We start from the raw sequence: 18,225 nt of genomic DNA on the forward strand, positions 1-18,225 counted from the left end.
CTATGTGACGACATCTTCAGTGAGTGATCTTTAAGTATCTTTATTACCGTTTGATGAACTTTGATGTCTAATACTCATAAACCCCAGATTCCAACTCATCTAAACTTTTTTTTATCAAAAAATAAAAATAAATTTATCCTGGTTATTAGTCTGCACTGACTCGTCGGTTAACATAATGTATGTGTCAAACTCAAGAAATAAATTAATGTTGACACATTCATTTATAAATCACAAATCAACACTTCAAGAACAAAACCCCAACTAGTAAGATAACCTAGGAGTTACGTCAACCCAAATTGCCAAAATAAACAAATACTATATACTTGCGATAATTATAATCACATTAACATAGTAATTTACCTATGAATGCCAATGTTTCGAACGCTCAAGTAATGTGTATTGGATTAAAAACATTAATGTGGGCTATTTTCTTATTGATCAACACAACCATAAATAATTACTACTATTCCACCAAAGTTTCTTACAACCATTAATTAAGTGCGATGTTGACTTCAACTTTGTTTTAGCCTATAAAACCTCTGTTTCTATGGAGGGGGCATAAGCATAAACATAACTAACCACTTTGTCAATATGGTCAGCAGCAGAGTAGTCAGTCTTTTCTCAATAGTCTTGCTTTGCATTACAATGGCACAAGGAAGAAAAACACTTAACACTAGCAACGAATTTTTAGCATCGTCTCTAGTTAACAACGATGATGGTATCTGCAAGAGTATGGTAGAGACACAAGGTTACACATGTGAAGAACATAAGGTAAATAAATCATAGCAGACATGTTGCAGCATATTCCCACATGCCATTTGATTATGAAGAAATGTTTTCCTTATTTGATGTACTAACTATAATTATGCTAAAATCTTAAACATGAGACTAGTTAATGTGATGAACCAAACAAATACACATATATAATTTTTGACAAAAGTACACATATATAAATGGTTAATAAATCAAAGATTTAGTTAACACGAATATTATTTTTGCTGACTCAGGTTACAACATCGGATGGCTTCATCTTGAGCATTCAGAGATTGCCGGCTGGACGATCCAGTGAGAAAGCAAACAAGCCACCAGTGTTAATACAACATGGTCTCTTTTGTGTAAGTTTTGTTGCTGCAAATACTAATTAATATGAATTATTCATTCATCCCACAATAATTGTAACGACATGTTAAGTAAAAGAAAGAGGACGGTTGTTTTACTAATTTACTCTTTTAGTCATTAATGTATTTTCATTATTTTATTTTATATATAATGTTTGATATAATAATTTGAGAACGTGCACGTAATCTCAATTAAATGTTAAAACCGAAAAACAGTACTCCCTCCGTTTCACAATACTTGTCCATTTTGGAGAATAATTTTGTTTCACTTTACTTGTCCCTTTCAAGTTTCAATGCAACATTAATTATTGGTTTATCAATAATACCCTTATATATTTATTGTAGAGAGAGAAATAATAGAATGAAATAATAAATGAGTAAGGGTATTATAGAAAAAACACAAAGAATTGCATCAAAAATAGCAACATTTATTTGATTCCTTGGTATGTGTAATTTCTCTAAAATGGACATGTATTTTGAAACGGATGGAGTAAAACAATATCAGAAACTAATTAAAAGTGATGATCTTTTTGGAATAATTTTTTTTAAAATGTAACCGTTATTACTATACGACAAAAGGTGGGGTAGTACATGGCTACATTCATTATGCATAAACAAGGTCAACATGTTTGAATCCTATGATTCATCGATCAAAATTAATTGTTTGTGATGTGTGTCTTCAGGATGCTGTAATATGGTTGTGGAATTCTCCGGATAAATCATTGGCATTTATTTTAGCAGATAGTGGATTCGATGTGTGGATTGTTAGTGGTCGCGGCACAAGATATAGCTCACACATATCACTAACTCCTAATGACAAGGTTCTTATACTTAATGATGAATTTGGAATTCCCTACCGTTTAGGATTCTCTGCATTGATAAATTCAAACGATTGGAGGACTATTAATCAAGATTAGACGATAAAAAAAAAAGAAGAGAGAGAAGTAGTTTTTAATTTTATAATGTAAAAAATCGAATTTGAATTTTGATCATCCATCGATGTTCCAAATACACATAATCTTAACTGTGGATTTCAGCTTTTAGAGTTTCACAAGTTAATAGCACTTGTAAATGATTATTGATTTATTAATCATTTGTTAAAGGGTTACTGGGAGTGGTCGTGGGAAGAATTAGCTAATAATGATCTTCCTGCTACAGTGCAATATGTTTATGACCATACTGGTAAAAAAATGCACTTGGTGGGTCATTCACAGGTGAGTTAGTCATAATCGATTATTATTTAGGCTAAAATGCACTTTTGGCCCCCTATGTTTTGCCGGTAGCAATTTTGACCCCCTATTAAAAAAAGAGTAATGTTAACTTGTGCCCTTGAGACATAAGTTAAGAAACCAAATGTGGAAATTTTTTCTTGGAAATTGTGCATTCAATACCTTAAAAGTTTCAAAAGTTATCTTCTCAATATAAAATTTATTATTTAATTATATTTTAAGTTTCTTATCTTGTGCCTTAAGGGCACAAGTTAACATGACCCTTAAAAAAAACCACTTTTCAGCCCCCCAACTTTTCCCCCTTTTGCAACTCATACGCCCCCTCTAATTTTGACTTCATCAAAGCAGAGGTGGCCAATAGATGGACGCCACATGGCTAATTTTTAAATTAAAAATAAAAAAATGCCACATAATTTTTAATGAAATTAAATAATTAAAATAAATGAAAAGAAACACCCAAAAATTAAAAGAAAAAAGAAAATAACTCAAAAATTAAAAAAAGCACGAAGACATGGTTCCCAGATCAGATTTCAATTTCCATCTCTCTTTCTCTTCTTTCTTCATTCATTCTCTATGATTCTGCACCTTCCATTATCCCGTAGAATCAATGTTTCGTCCTATGGCAATAAAGTTCCCATCTTTGGCACACCACACTCGATTCCTCAAATGGGTTTATCTTTCTTCAACCAGTACTCAACAAATTTCACAAACCATAGAAATTATAAACCCCAACAAATATTCATCTGAATTTGATCAAAATATTAACTTTTTGAGAAATAAACTTGGCCCAGATAGTTTAATTCTTTGATTCAAGTTTAATTGCATGTTTCTGTGTCTGTGTATAACCTTTGCATCATTATCATCATCGTTCTGCAAAATTCAAATCAAATCTGTGAAATTCTTCATAATCATCATCATCATCAACAATTTCGGAGATGGCAAACTCATATCGGGAAATTGAAGAGATGAAAGATGATTCTGTGAGAAGTTGGAGACGCATGGATTTTATTAGATCTTGGAAGAGATTGTCCATGACTGAAGAAGTTGAAGAACCCGCCATTGAAGCAAGTCTGAAGAAGAAGAAGAAGAATGTTGCAGCCACTTTTTTGCTTTTTTCTTTTAATTTTTGGGTTTTTTTTAATTTATTTTAATTATTTAATTTCATTAAAAAATATGTAGTGATTTTTTTTTTACCAAAATTCCTTTTTAATTCTTTTTAAATTCTTTTTTGTTTTTTATTTTTTTAATTAATTAAATGCCACGTGGCGTCCATCTATTGGCCACATCTGCTTTGACCAAGTCAAAATCAGAGGGGGCCTATGAGTTGCAAAAGGGGGAAAAGTTGGGGGGCTGGAAAGTTGTTTTTTTTAATAGGGGACCAAAATTGCTACCGGGCAAAACATAGGGGGCCAAAAGTGCATTTTAGCCTATTATTTATTTATGTATGTTTACAACCCAAGTGTATATATGTATGTATGTATGTTTAACAATCAATGATCTAAATTTTTCAGGGATCTTTAGTAGCTTTTGTTGCTTTTTCTCAAGGGAATCTTCTTAATATGACAAGATCAGCTGCATTTCTTAGTCCAATTGCTCATATGGGTTGGATTACTTCAGAGGCAACAAGACTTGCTGCTAAACTTTTTTTAGCTAATGCATGTGACAGACACATAAAACTATATTTAACTATATATTAATTGAATAATATTATGAAAATATTTTCCTTTTTAATATTATAGGATGCATGCTGGTTGGGCATTCGACAATTCCTTCCTAGAGCGTAAGAGACTAAAAAACCCTTTTTTCTATATTTTCTAAAATCTAAATAAGCCAAAAAAAAAAAGTCGAAAAAATATATCATATAGTTTTCTAATTATTGAGCAGGGCTGATGGATTAAAGCTTTTGAAACTCATCTGCGATATACTAGGGCTTGACTGTGTAGACCTAATGTCACCTTTCACAGGTACTTTAACTAGATCTTATTACTAGATGAAATTTCACTTAATTTTTATGCATTTTTCATTAAGTGAAGTTTCCTTGATTTTTTTATGTATCAACAAACTTGATTATGACAATTATTGATTTTAATTTGGGATTCCTTTTTTTCCCCCTTATTTTGATATTCCTTAATTACCTTTAAATCTTATAGGTTCGAATTGCTGTATAAACTCTTCCAAGATAGATTACTACCTCAAACATGAACCACAACCAACATCAACAAAGAACTTGATCCATTTTTCTCAGAGTAAGTCTATTAAAAATCAACAAACAAAAAATTGAAAAAAACAATCAACAATTTTATATTTTGCTTGTTGTGGCTATAAATAAAATTGAATTTACTTTTAATCACAAAAAAAAAAAAATGAATTTACTTTGTATGCACTTACAACTATTTCTCATATCTCTAACTATGTATATATTTTGTAAAATTATTTTAGAAACTAGTAAAGGAAAAGCGTTTTAAATTGTTTTAGTGCATAGAAATAAATCTCAATATAATTATATTTTTATACATTTTGGATTAGGACTAACAGTATTATTTTTTTACATTATGGAATATGTGTAGTGATTAGAACAGACAGAATAGCAAGGTATGATTATGGTCTTATAGGAAATCTTCGTCACTATGGTCTAGTACATCCTCCAAGTTATGACTTGGTTGCAATTCCGAATGACTTCCCTCTTTTTCTCGGAATGGGAAGGTCAGATATGCTAGCTGATGTTGAAGATGTGCAGTATTTGCTCAGTGACGAACTCAAAAATCATGATCCTAACAAGCTCGTGCAAGTGGTCAAGGAAAATTATGCACATGCTGATTTTATTATGGGTGTCAATGCTAAACAAGACGTTTATGATCCCATGATAGATTTTTTCAACAAACAGTGATATTTACATGCATTATTGTGCTGATTTTATTGTGCTTCAAATAAATAAATAAATATACTCCTCTATATAGAGAACAGGAGTATATAGTTATGATTATGTAAACAATAAAAAATAAAGTAAAATAAAATATAGAGTATGTTAGATTCTTTTGTCAAAAAAAAAAAAAGTATGTTAGATTCTTCTCTATATTATTTAATCATAAAATTTGTCTAATGTTCTCTATCATTTTTTTTCTTTGGTTATAAATAACAAAGTCCCAAGACCTAAGATGTGTCTATTCATCTTTCTTTTACTTATGAATGTAATTTTGCAAAATTACCCACTATTATTTATTCGGACTGAGATTTAGTGACTTTACGGCGGAAAAGTCATAGTGACTCTCTCTCTCTCTCTCTCTCTCTCTCTCTCTCTCTCTCTCTCTCTCTCATCCTAATTATCATTTGTCTTTCATTTTTCTCCCTCATGAATCACACAAAATTACATGAAAGTTATTGACTTTTTGGCCTTATAGTCGCTAAATATCAATCCCTACTATTTGCTATTTTTATCAAAAAGAGCCAAAGTCTGCAAATTTCTCAATTTAGGTAGCTCAAATCCTCCATTTTTAACTCTTACTTCACACGTTCGTTATTTATATACTAACGGAAAGACAAACATCAATGTATCAAATATGGTTATAAATTTATTTGACATAGAAGCATACCACAAATTTGAAAGAAAAAACACTAACAGGCATCGTAGTTTCTTAATTGTGTTTTTTCGAGGTTAGAAGAGAATGGACTCGGCAAGGGTCATTTGAATATGTATCAACAAAACAAACACTATATTGAATTTCTTACATTACTCACACCGTTGATCAAATAAAGCCATTCATCAAACAAAAAAAAAATCAATTCAAACTAGTCCTGGCAGAATTAACTGGTGGTGGTTCCTGAATTAATTAAAAAAAAAAACATTTTTTTCTTAGGGTAGGGACCACCTAGATACATACTGATGAGATAAGGAGTTTCAAGAGTGTTTTCAAGGAGAGTTTCCAACTTTGAATCTGATTGAACCATAAGGTGGCGGAAACATAGCTTATGTTTAGCCCTTTCAAAATAATTCAAAGATATGTCAATATACCTTTTACTTGTGTGACCCATATAATTCATGGAGCAATGACCCATTAACCATGATAATCTCTAATGAAAACACTATCCATTTGCTTTCTGAATAATAGGACCATGAATACCTTCCAAACAAACTCGAAAAGATTTCCGAAAAATGAGAATCATCTAGATTGTGGAAGTTCAGGTCAAAAAGAACATAAGGTAGACCAACTGAACTGACCAGCATGATTCATGTTTATAGAAGCCTATAATGATGTATCACTGGAAATTCCTTTTGCATATAAGCCATATACTGCTAATAAATTCCCCACAGGGATGGGTTGGTTTGTTGAGCAGTATAATTATTCAACCTGATTTTCAGCATTTCAACACAAAGGGCATACATACATGAATGAAGTTAGGCATCCCTTGATCTTTCCAACTCGCTTATATTGAGAGTAGGAATCTAATTCTATTGCATCATCTAACAGAAGACTGTGTATCAGCTCTTTCATGATAAGAAACAAATTGCTAATTAGGAACAAGAATCAACAAAACTGTAACATATTAAACTCCAAGTACATACTTTGAGGTTACCCGAGTAGGAAACAAATCACTTATTTTATCTCTCTCTTTCTCCCCGTCTCCCATTATGTCAAACTCTCAGGTATCAACAAAGTAGACAAAAAATGCATCATATCCTTCACACTGTGGAGATCAGAACAGAGCATGCTAATCTACTAAGCATTCAACTCTATACAACTGTACCTAAATCTAAAAGATTATACCCTTCAAAGTTAAAAAGCCAACTCTTGCAATCTTCATTGAATCAAAAATCTCTTGTTATTATATACCATTATTATCATGTCTAATCCGCTACCAGCCTACCACAAAAACAATGCACATGCTTCAAGTCTTCAACTTTTGTAACTTTCACAAATAAAACATCCCTAACATTGCAATCAATCCCGTTCAAATTGGAAGACCAATAAAATTCAAATTTTCACCACCAAATTGTCACAATCAACAAAGTAAACCAATAATGAAAAATGTCATAAGACTAACCATAGAATATACCTACTTGGAAGTTGTAAAACTATGGATGAAGCCAATGCTAAAACTTATGTTACTTCATATTCTTGATTTTATCCTATTGTATTGTGCTGACAGGGAAGGAAATGTAATTGCAAACTGTCCAACTAACTTATAAGCGAATTACTTTTGATAAACTTTCCCAACCATCAGATAAGGAATCAACTGTTTCAATAACCAGATGTTGAAAGAAATAACAATGACATGCATTTTGGATTCTCTTTTTACAGTCAAAAGGGAACGAACTCAGCAAAACATACGGTATAGCAGTGTTTGCTAGGGTCATTTGAAGTTCTTGTTAAAATGGGTGCTAGAATTTCTTACATTACTCATACCATTGATCAAATAAAGTTATTCACCAATCAAAGAAAAACAACTCCAACTTATCCCAAAAGCTTTAACTATCCAAAAAAAAAAATTCTAAGGGTAGGGATCACCTGGAACATATTTGATCAGGGTTTTTAGAGTGTTTTCAAGGAGAATTATAAACTTTGGATTCGATATTAAGATTAGTGGGAAATATAGCTTATTTTTAACACTTTAAAAGTAATTCAAAGCTGTGTCAATATACCTTTTACTTGACCCAGATATTGAATGAAGTCAATAACCTAATGAATGTGATCATCTCTAATGAAAACATCATGTCTAAGCTTTCTCAAAAACAGTACCATTCATACCTTCAAAATAAACTCGAGGATCATCTAGACTTCTAGAGTATGGAAATAGATTCTTTATTGGCTAAAAGTAAAGTAGGTTATTTAGCGATAGACTCTTGCAACTATTCAGGTCAAGAAGATTCTTACTGTACACCAGCTGACCAACATGATTTAAATTTATTAGAAGGCTATAAATTATAATGGTGCCTCACTTGAAATTTTTTGCAGATATACTAATAACTTTCCCACTCACGTCTCGAGCGTTGGGTTAAGTTGGTCTTCTACATTACAATTATGCAACCTGATTATGGCATTTCAACATAAAAGGCATATGTGAGTTAAGTTAGGCATCCCTTAATCCATCCAACTCGCTTATACCGAGAGCAGGAATCACTCATTTTTAATTTTATTGCATCATCCAACAGAAGACTATGGATCAGCTCTTTCACGATATGAAACAAATTACTAATTAAGAGCAAGAATCAACAAAACAGTAACAAATTAAACTCCAAGTATCAACATGACCAAGCCTTATCCCACTAAGTGGGGGTTGGCTATATGGATCAAACGCTGACATACAGTTCTATCATATATCATATCCCTATCCAACTCATTAATCTCTAGATCCTTCATGATAGTTTCTCTTACAGTTTTCTATGTCTCCCACTGCTTCTAGTGATTTGACTACTCTCCTTACTACAAGTCTTCTTGTTACATGCCCAAACCACCTAAGCCGAGTTTCTACCATTTTTTCTACGATAGGTACTACCACAACTAGCTAATAATGTCATTTCCAATTCTATCAGCAATCAATTAAGTAGAAGAAAATTATATCATATCACGCTAATGAGATCAGAACTTAGCATGTCAATATACTAAACATCCAACTCTTCCCACAACCACAGCTAACAACTTATACCCTACAAAATCAAAAAGCCACTTCTTGCAGTCTTGACTAAATTATAATTCTCTTGTTATTGGACCATTATCAAATACAATGCTATAAGCTTCAAATCTTCAACTTTTGCTACTTAACGCATACATAAACCATAAAATTGCAACCAATCCCATAAAATGGGAGAACCAAAAAAATTTAAATTTTCACCACCAAATTATCACAATCAACAAAGGAAATTAATCACCAAGCATATAACATATACCAAGAGCTTTGCTAATTTCAAAACCCCGTGCTATTATTCAACTTTCAAGTCTCATCACTAATCGCAAAAACCAACGACGAAAAAATGTTATACAATCTAACTCATCGTTATGGTAAACCTTATAGAATTCAACAATACAACACATACCAACCAAACCGCATGTTCATACACCAGTCTTCACAATCTTCCTCCTCGCCAAGAACCTCGCAATTGGGGGCGTGAGTGCTATAGTGATGGGAACCCGAACAGGAATCAGAGCCTTGTTGCAAAGCACAGCTAGGGTAAAAGCACCACCAGCAGAAGCCGCCATCTGCGCCGTGCGATTCTTCACTGGCACGGTGGAAGAATCAGTATCAGAATTAAGGTTAGGGTTTTCTTCGGGAGAAGCGGCACCCAAGTGAAATTTCTCGAGGATTGCTTCAACGTCGACGTTGTTTCTAATGGCGACGTAGATGCCGGCGACGGAAGCGGCGGAAACGGAGCAGTGAACACCGATTGCTACTTTTCCGTACTTTTTCAGGAGCTCGCGGAATCGACCACCGGACATAGTTTTTGAGGTGCGGCGGCGGAGACGGTGGTGCGGGAAGCGGAGGTTTATGTTTATTTGTGACTAGTTCTGAATTGAATTAGGGTTTCTCCAATTGGGTAACGTTTTGAACAAGAAGTTCCATTCGATGTATTAATTGTGCACAGTTGTAAAACCACCAAAATTATGACTTTTTGTGGCACGATATCAAATTAGTCATAAAAATATTGGTTTATTTGCAGTTTTAGCTATTACAATCTTGCGATTTTCAAAAAAAAAAAAAAAAAAATCTTGCGATTTTCACCATCTAATCAATTATTTTAAAATAATAAAGTTCGTATGATAATTAGTTCGTTAATAGAACATTAAGTGTGACTTAATCGTGAGACCACATTAAAACAAAAGACATTATTTTTAAAATATCCATAGTCAAAAGCTTTACTATGAAATAGGAAAGTAGTAAGGCATAGATACTATTATGTGGGTAGAGTGATGATCACATCTCACATATCATAGATAAAGAGTTATCAAGTCTTCACACAAATATAAATATGAGGAGTAATATTTATATGGGATTAACCCATCATGAGAATGTTACATTGAAAGTTATGTAAGTGTCATAAGTTATTCCCTTAATTCTAAGTGGTGTATTTCACTCTTCGACCTGAAACAACTATGTACCCTAGATGTAGGAGTAAAATACTTTGTTGTCACTCAAACGTTGTATGTAACAGGATGACTATAAATTCGGTTGATGGGAATTCCACGAATCATAATGTGGGACATGAGTGACCTGAATGGAACTTGACTCTCCTATATAACAGGAGAAATGTCTATGGGCCCAATATTGAACTAGACAAGGGTGACACAAACTATGCCTTGTGCTCAGTATAGACACAATGGAAAAGGGTAACTATACACATGATTGTTATCACGGAAAGGTTTCTCCAGATCACATGTCATTCTCGTCACATGGGAGGCAGCGACATATTGCTAGATGCAAATCATTGTTTGTAATATTAAATATATAATTTAATATTATTAACAACGTTACGATAACCTACAGTGTCACACAAATGACAAATAGATGAGAGAAATAAATAAGTAATATTTATTTATAAAATAATAAGTGGAACTTATTAGCAATTAAATAATTAAGTATGAATTGTTATTTAATTTACTAAAATAGAGAAACACGGTTCCCTGTAGGGTATGGTGCGTTTAAGTGAAAAATAGTGCACCGAAAGATACGGAATACTTAAGTGTTTGACTTGTTGACAACGCAAATGATTCTATAAATAGAACCCTTATGCTGAAACATCTGACACTTGAGACATTTAACCTAATTCACAAAGCGCATAAACCCTAGCCGTTATCTAAGCCATATCTCTCTGAAGCTCCGTTCAAATTGACTAGCACCGGACATCAAATAAGTTATAATCATGTTGCATTGCTCGTGATCAGAAATGATTATACTGCAAAGATTTTGCGTTTCAACAGGTAAACACATGAATCGTTAAAAGTGTTTTAATATGTGTTTGAGTTGTGAATAATGATTTAATCATGATCCATTCATTGAGCTTTGTTCCTAAGATGATCAATGAAGTTTCGGAAAACTCCTCTTAAATCCAAACAAGAATATTTCTAAAACTAATAAAGGTTGATTAGTTAAATCAGGTCAAACCTCAAAGATAGGACTAGTAATCAATGAGACATACATCAATTTATGAACATTTGTAAATGAATAAAAACATTAAGGATAACTTTAACCGAATAAAATCAAAGCAATAAAATGTATTCAAAGGATAATAAAGATACATGATCAAACAATTCCAGATAAGTTCATCCTTCATGATCCAACCTAGAGAATTAGATATTCATGCTTTTGAAACATAAAAAATTGATTATGAAAAGAAAAACATAAATAAAGGATCGTTTGTTGATTATTTCTGTGCTTTCGAATGGCTCTGGTTGCTTCTAATCTTCCAAAATCAGGTTTTTGTCTTCGTATGCTTGTTACAAGGTGTTATTTTTTTTCACTTAACTAGGTGAATGCCTTATTTAGGCGAGCATTTTCCTCAATTTCAGCAACAGATGGCAGGCGATTTGTGTAATCATCTTGTGACGCGAGTTGCGATGAAAGCAAACACTTTCCATTTCCTTAAGAACTCGCAAAGGAGTTAAAATTCTATATGATTTTCTATTTGTAATCATATACTTAGTATAGTTTCCATGTGATCATTCTAAAAAGGAGTTAAAAACTCTATATGATTTTCTATTTTCTAATATTTTAAAATTTATTTTTACAAAAAATGGTGAAACTATACTTTTAAACCATTTATTTAATGGTTTATATTAGATTGAATCCATTTTTTTTGAGTCAAATCAAGGTATACACATTTATTGAGTCAAATCACAATATATTATTAAAAAATATGTTGTTTATGATTAGAATATTTCTAACAATAAATGTGATTTACTAGCTTATGACTATAAATAAGGTCATGTGAAAATATTTTTTCGGTGTAAAACTTGAAACATAGAAATCTTCATAAATTTCATAAAGATCGAAGATATATAAACGTTGAGAAGAGCTATGGCAATCACTGAGATGAAGAAAGGTATCACCGTAATAATGATGATGTTAATGATCTTTGTTGTGAATCAAGTATCCGACGCAACTCAATCAATAGATGCTTGTAAAGATAATTGTCGTCTTTGTGAGCAGAATTGCCTTGATGGATGTTTCAGTTTCGGATGTGTTAGAGAATGTAAGGCTAGAAACTGCCCATGTTGTCTTCATAGTTCCCTGCTTTCGCAAAATGATTAAAGAGCTTTAGGGCTTGCAACATTGTAATTAAATAATTTTTGTATGTTATGTGAACCATATAATTAAATAATTATTGTTCAAGTCAACTTCTAACTTCATTTCTCTTTCCATTAATCTATAGACTATGAGTATGTTCATAAGAGTGAACTACTCGTCATGATATTTTTCATAAATGAAAATTATTGACTTAAACACACTTTTGGTATCTTATTTTTATTTTTCTGAAGTTTTTATAGCTTTATTTTAAAATTCAGCCTTTTGGTCCCAATTTTTTATGACTTTTGATCCCCAAATCATTTTGAGGTCAACTTTAATGATATTTCCAAGTCATGAATGACGTGGAAAGAATATTGTAGACAAGTAACTAAATTCAAAATGTCCACACATACTTTGCCACAGCGTCATGGACTTGGACACGTTATCAAAGTTGACCTAAAAATGGAGCGGTGAATCAAAAGTTAGAAAGAAAAAAAAAATAGGGACCAAAAAGTTGAATTTTAAAATAGAGGTACAAAAACTTGAAAAAAAAGGGGGTACAAAAAACATGTTCCAAATAATAGTATATGAATATCAAATACTAGTATTTAAACCATTAGTATTTCTACACTCTACTCACGTTGTCCAAATAATCCAAGTTTATATGTGATTGGTGTGTGCTCAAGACTCAATCTATCAATTCCTTCACCAAATTCAAATGGAAAAAACATGTATAAACTGAAGGTTACTTCATATTACTTTTCCTAACATCTTTCTGGTATAGTTTGATTTTTTTTCTTTCAGGATCCCATTGTCATATAACCCAATTTAGTCCCAACTCAATTCAAATGATTTTTATAACATGTTCAATTGCAGTTACCATCATGTTAGTTTTCATAACAAAAATTCAAAACATAAGAGAAAAAAAAACTAAAAACACCGCAAAACACCGCAACTAAGTGAATGTTTGGTTCCGCTTTGTTGGGGAATCTGGAGAGCGCTGGGAGCAGCAATGAGACATTATCAGGTATATGGATCCCGTCTCTTATATATCCAACGTTTCCTCCATTCCTAGTCGATGTGAGACATAATCACTCATACTTGATTTGCCAACAAGCTTCTGATGGAGGAAAAATTGATTCCATAGTTAGAATTGATTTTGATATGTTTGGTTTCTCTAGATTATAATTGATTTTGTCTACGGAACTGATTCTACTTTAAAGCTAGAAATTACAGTATCTCATTATGTAATTGTTTCTTGCACTCGAATTTATTGTCCATTTTACATTTAAATAAATATATCTAAACATAAATCGTTTTATCCTCAACTCAATTTTAATCAAAATCAATTTTACGATTCACTCAAAATCAATTTTTACTATAGAACCAATTTTCTCTAGATATTTTTTCTTCTTTTAAAATATGTGTGCCGAATTACCATAATTCCTTGACGTTGAAGGCATAAATAGCTCATAGGTGTAATTGATGATTCTTTGAGATCCAAAGCTCCGGCGAACTGTCACCAAGATATTCGCATCACTATCTCATGGGTTATTAGAAAGGAGTAGAAACATACCATGCAATTATTTCTAATTAAATCACAACCATTAATTATTATTAAAATTAATGGTTAAAATTTGGAATAACTCTTTTGAGTTACTATTGGAATCAATGGATCCATTCTCAATACAAAATACAATAATACAAAAAGGGAGAGAATGCATATGCATTTTCTGTTTTAAAATACAAACAACAAAACCTTTAAAATAAGGGAGTTTCTACGGTACACCCTTAAAATAAGGTGTACCAGTACACCTATATCAAAAATCAATAAGTTAATGATCATTTATATGTAATAAAGGGATATTTGTTGACTTTTATATTTTAGAAAATATTATTTCATAAGAAAAAACATCATTTCATTCTTTATAAGAATCATAATAAATTTTTAACATTTTATCGAAACAAATAATCAATATTCACTATTATGAGTAATAAAAATTTAAAAAAAATTGAATTTTGATTTGCAGACACTTTTGAAATAAAATATAATTATTATACTTGTTACTGATAAAAAATATATGTTTTTTTTAAAAAAAAAACTCATTAAACTATTCATTTAAATATAGGTGTACCGGTACCATAAAAACTACCTTAAAATAAATACAAATAATAATAACAAATCGTACTTCCTTCAAAAAATAACAAATGGTACCATACCACCCAACGGCTGATTCTATCTTAAGCTTCATCCAATTTACATTTTATCGTTTGCTTTTCACAATTTCCAATTCTTCAATTTGGGTCTCCTCTCAAATTGACCATATCCAACCAACCTTACAATACTCTATAAATAGGTTAACCACTATTCCTCCATTACACATTTAAAGAGCAAGATATTTGTTCTTGATAAGAAAGTGAGTATTTCTTTTCTTTGTTTTTTTTTTTGGTACAATTCTTTTCTTTGTTTTTTCTTCTTCTGTTATTACAATCTTGCATTATCATCTAACTTAATCAATCAATTATTCGATGAAAAAACTTTTCTTTGAACTTTCTTTCTTTGAGATAAATAGTAGCAATTTATTATCAACTTTTCCTCATAACAATTGCTACTTTTATTTTAAGTGACAGTTTTGAAATATGTTCCGGCCTTAAAATTCAAACTTATTTGACTTCTCATAATATCAAAATAATTTTGTGTTTTTATTATTTAGTTTTTAATTTTAATCAAGTGGATTCAACTCTTAATTTGTCACAGGAAAATAAGAAGAGAAGGAACACTAAGCATTGCTGGGATGAATGCATTCATGATGGCTTCTTTACTTTGTGTCCTTTTACTTCGCCCTTTAGGCAACCCTGCTGTGATGTATGCCGATGTGATGAAAAATCCCATAAGTGAAATTAGCTTGTGGGAATTGTTAGTGTTAACCTTACCTTTAATTCTGTGGAGCACATTGTTCATGATCTGTGCATTATTTGCACTATGGACTATCCGGTATGAGAGAGCAACCGTTCGGCTGCTTGCTGCATTGCTTTTATATGCAACTTATGTTTTTGGAACATTATCGTTCATGGTTACGGTGATGCAGTTTCAATTCACATTTGGATCAGTTCAGATGAATGTTGCTTTGTTTCATGCTATATTGGCTTATCTTGGGCTGCCCTGCATTTCCATATTCCTCTGGATTAAATACTGTTGAAGGATCTTAGACTTTAGATTGGTAATGCTGTAATATTTTCTAGATTCTAGTTGGCTTAGTTATTTATGTTAGTTTTAAGGCATATGTAAGGTTGGGAAAAAAAATGGTGTGCAAGGGAAATGTCCCTACACATCTAAGTCATTTAGTCATTCTGTTTGTGATGTGATTTTCTTTGATCAAGTTAATGAATGAATTTGTTTACTCAAATTGAATTATTGTATTTTATTTTCTTTGAAAACGCCCTTTTTCTTTTTATTTGAATTTAATAGAGTAAAAGAAAAAAAAAATGTTTAAATAACATGCCAAAGTCCATAAAGGCAAACTCTCCTTGGGACCAATAAGTGAATAAGGTATTGTTAGAAGAAGAATAAGAGTGTTAGTTATTTGCAACTACTTTTTTTTTTTTTGCCTCATTGGAGAGGAGAGTGACTTAGAAGATAAATAACGGGGGAAGAATTGATTATTTGTAACTAATCATCATTGTTATTAATTTTGATAGCACTTTTTAAGTGTTAGACCATTGAGAGCGACTTCCTGAACCTACATTGTGACTTGTCCAATATGTGTCTAATAATTTGGATTAGCCGACTTTAATAACCTATTGTGATTTTTTTTTACTCTAATAGCTTGTGCGGAGGAGAGTGAGATAAGTAAGAGAGAAATGAACATTCATATTTTAATTTTTGAAATTTGATTTAACTATATATTTAATCCTTCTATTTTACTCTATACAAGACTTTCACAAGAAGAAAAATGTGTCTTATTGACAGCGAAGCAGTCAAGACTCAAGACTGTCATGTTATCGACTACTCTCCGATAAATGTAATCTGCCTATTGTGGGTTTGAGCCAGACCACCTTTGTTCTTGATCAGATTCCTTGCACTAAAATCGTGCAACATGCTTTGCATCTTGGCATAGTTGGAGTAGCTAGCTAGTTTTACAGCACCACGTGCAATTTGGCTTGGCACCAATAGATGTTGTTGATTCTTTAACTCCATCACTAGTATTTTGCAATCATATTCAATAATATTGGCCCATTAGAGCATCCACAATGGTAGTTCCCTAACAAGGACTCCTTAAATAGACCCCACGTGACACATCATTTATTTATAATTTTTTAATAAAAGTACCTATTAAGGACTCAATGACTCCAATGGCAATACACTAATAAGGACTCCAATGAAAAATATTTAAATATGTCCCACTATCTTTACATATTAAACAAAAATAATTTATCTATTACTCATTTTTACAAGTGGGACCAAGTAGTACACATTTTATTACTTCTTTATGCAAGTGGGACCAAGTAGTACACATTTTATTACTTCTTTATGCAAGTGGGACCGAGTAGTACACATTTTATTACTTTTTTAAACGTGGGACCCGTTAGTTACCCAGGAGAGAGAGGGTCCTTATATAGTTGCCCGTTCCTTAACGGGGACTCATTTTTTCTTCCTCCAATGGAGGGTCCTTAACAGGGAGTGGTCCTTGTTAAGTAAGGACCCCCCATTGGAGATGCTCTTATGGTGCTAACCAAGGTGACTTTCAGCTGCTCTAGGGTTTGCTTTCACAACAATTGTTCAGTTCTGATGTCCTTACAATTGTTTTTGGCTTCTTTTGTATAATTGGTATTAAAACAAAACAACAAAACTGAAGAAGAGTTGAAGTTTGCAACATAAGTTTGAGATAGCTTAAAGTTAAGGCGCAAGTTACTTCATTTGATTATGAATTTCTTGTGCATTTCAGTTTCATTTACATTACATTTAGTTTGTTAGAAGTTAGTTACGATGAAGTGTCATTTCTAGCTTCTATATACACCCTCCGATCACTAATATAAGCAAAAATTTAATTTTTAGGTTCATTCAATTAATGATGTATGTAGTCTTTATTATAGGCTAAATACATCATTTATTGAATGAACCTAGAAAATGGATTTTTGCTTATATTAGTGACCGGAGGGTGTATACCTTAAGCTGCAACAAAATTCATTAAATCAAAGAATAATCATTTTTCATTATTTTCACTTTTCCCTGTTTATGGAATTCTTAGAATTGGCACATGCAATTGTTGGATATTTGTATGTTGGCTTCACTTTTGCCTAAAACAAATATTCAAATGAGATGTTGGACACTATGTTTCAACATCCCGGCAAGGTTCAGTGTGACCTGTGCCTTGATTTACGCACGCGCTTTATATTTAAGGAATTCACGCGTTATTTCATGTTGGTCAAGCTGCGTGTTGTTGTATACAGAATCAAAACATTTGTTATTTCCTAAAGGAGGGTTATCTACTTAGGAAACTTTGGATGTGCACGAAGATGTTCCTAATGATATGCCTACATATTAGGACTTTCCTTATGTGGTTCTGATTGATGTGAAACGGATCACCGTTTGTTTGTGAGTTGTTCTGAAGCCCAACAAGACTCTATGACCCGTATTGCTTCAGTATATAAACAAGACTACA

General features: G+C 32.1%; 2 protein-coding genes and 1 long non-coding RNA gene across 6 annotated transcripts; 2 read left to right on the top strand and 1 right to left on the bottom strand.

Annotated features, from left to right (window-relative positions):
* The first annotated feature begins 520 nt into the window (after nucleotides 1–520).
* Nucleotides 521–5,447, top strand: LOC146908973 (triacylglycerol lipase 2-like). Of its 4 annotated transcripts, none has more exons than XM_085724679.1 (9): nucleotides 521–771; nucleotides 1,008–1,115; nucleotides 1,802–1,939; nucleotides 2,222–2,332; nucleotides 3,859–4,002; nucleotides 4,087–4,127; nucleotides 4,232–4,311; nucleotides 4,498–4,593; nucleotides 4,915–5,447. In XM_085724679.1, exons 1-9 carry the CDS (start codon nucleotides 592–594, stop codon nucleotides 5,232–5,234), a joined length of 1,218 nt encoding a protein of 405 aa, XP_085580805.1. In that variant the 5' UTR covers nucleotides 521–591; the 3' UTR covers nucleotides 5,235–5,447. The 4 variants fall into 4 exon arrangements, with proteins under 4 accessions (XP_085580805.1, XP_085580807.1, XP_085580804.1 ...); XM_085724678.1 differs by having other exon boundaries at nucleotides 545–771; nucleotides 4,927–5,447; XM_085724681.1 differs by lacking the exon at nucleotides 1,802–1,939 and having other exon boundaries at nucleotides 544–771.
* A 3,757-nt stretch (nucleotides 5,448–9,204) lies between these two features.
* On the bottom strand, nucleotides 9,205–9,943 carry LOC146908974 (transmembrane protein, putative (DUF1279)). The gene has a single exon (XM_085724682.1). It carries the CDS (start codon nucleotides 9,775–9,777, stop codon nucleotides 9,394–9,396), a length of 384 nt encoding a protein of 127 aa, XP_085580808.1. The 5' UTR covers nucleotides 9,778–9,943; the 3' UTR covers nucleotides 9,205–9,393.
* A 4,841-nt stretch (nucleotides 9,944–14,784) lies between these two features.
* Nucleotides 14,785–15,969, top strand: LOC146908975 (uncharacterized). The gene is made up of 2 exons (XR_015018588.1): nucleotides 14,785–14,979; nucleotides 15,321–15,969. It is a non-coding gene; the product is annotated as an uncharacterized LOC146908975 (long non-coding RNA).
* Nucleotides 15,970–18,225: the final 2,256 nt, after the last annotated feature.

Source organism: Medicago sativa, chromosome 7 (genome assembly GCF_051527215.1).
Source record: "Medicago sativa cultivar Bolivia chromosome 7, Bolivia_mono, whole genome shotgun sequence".
Lineage (NCBI taxonomy): Eukaryota > Viridiplantae > Streptophyta > Magnoliopsida > Fabales > Fabaceae > Medicago > Medicago sativa.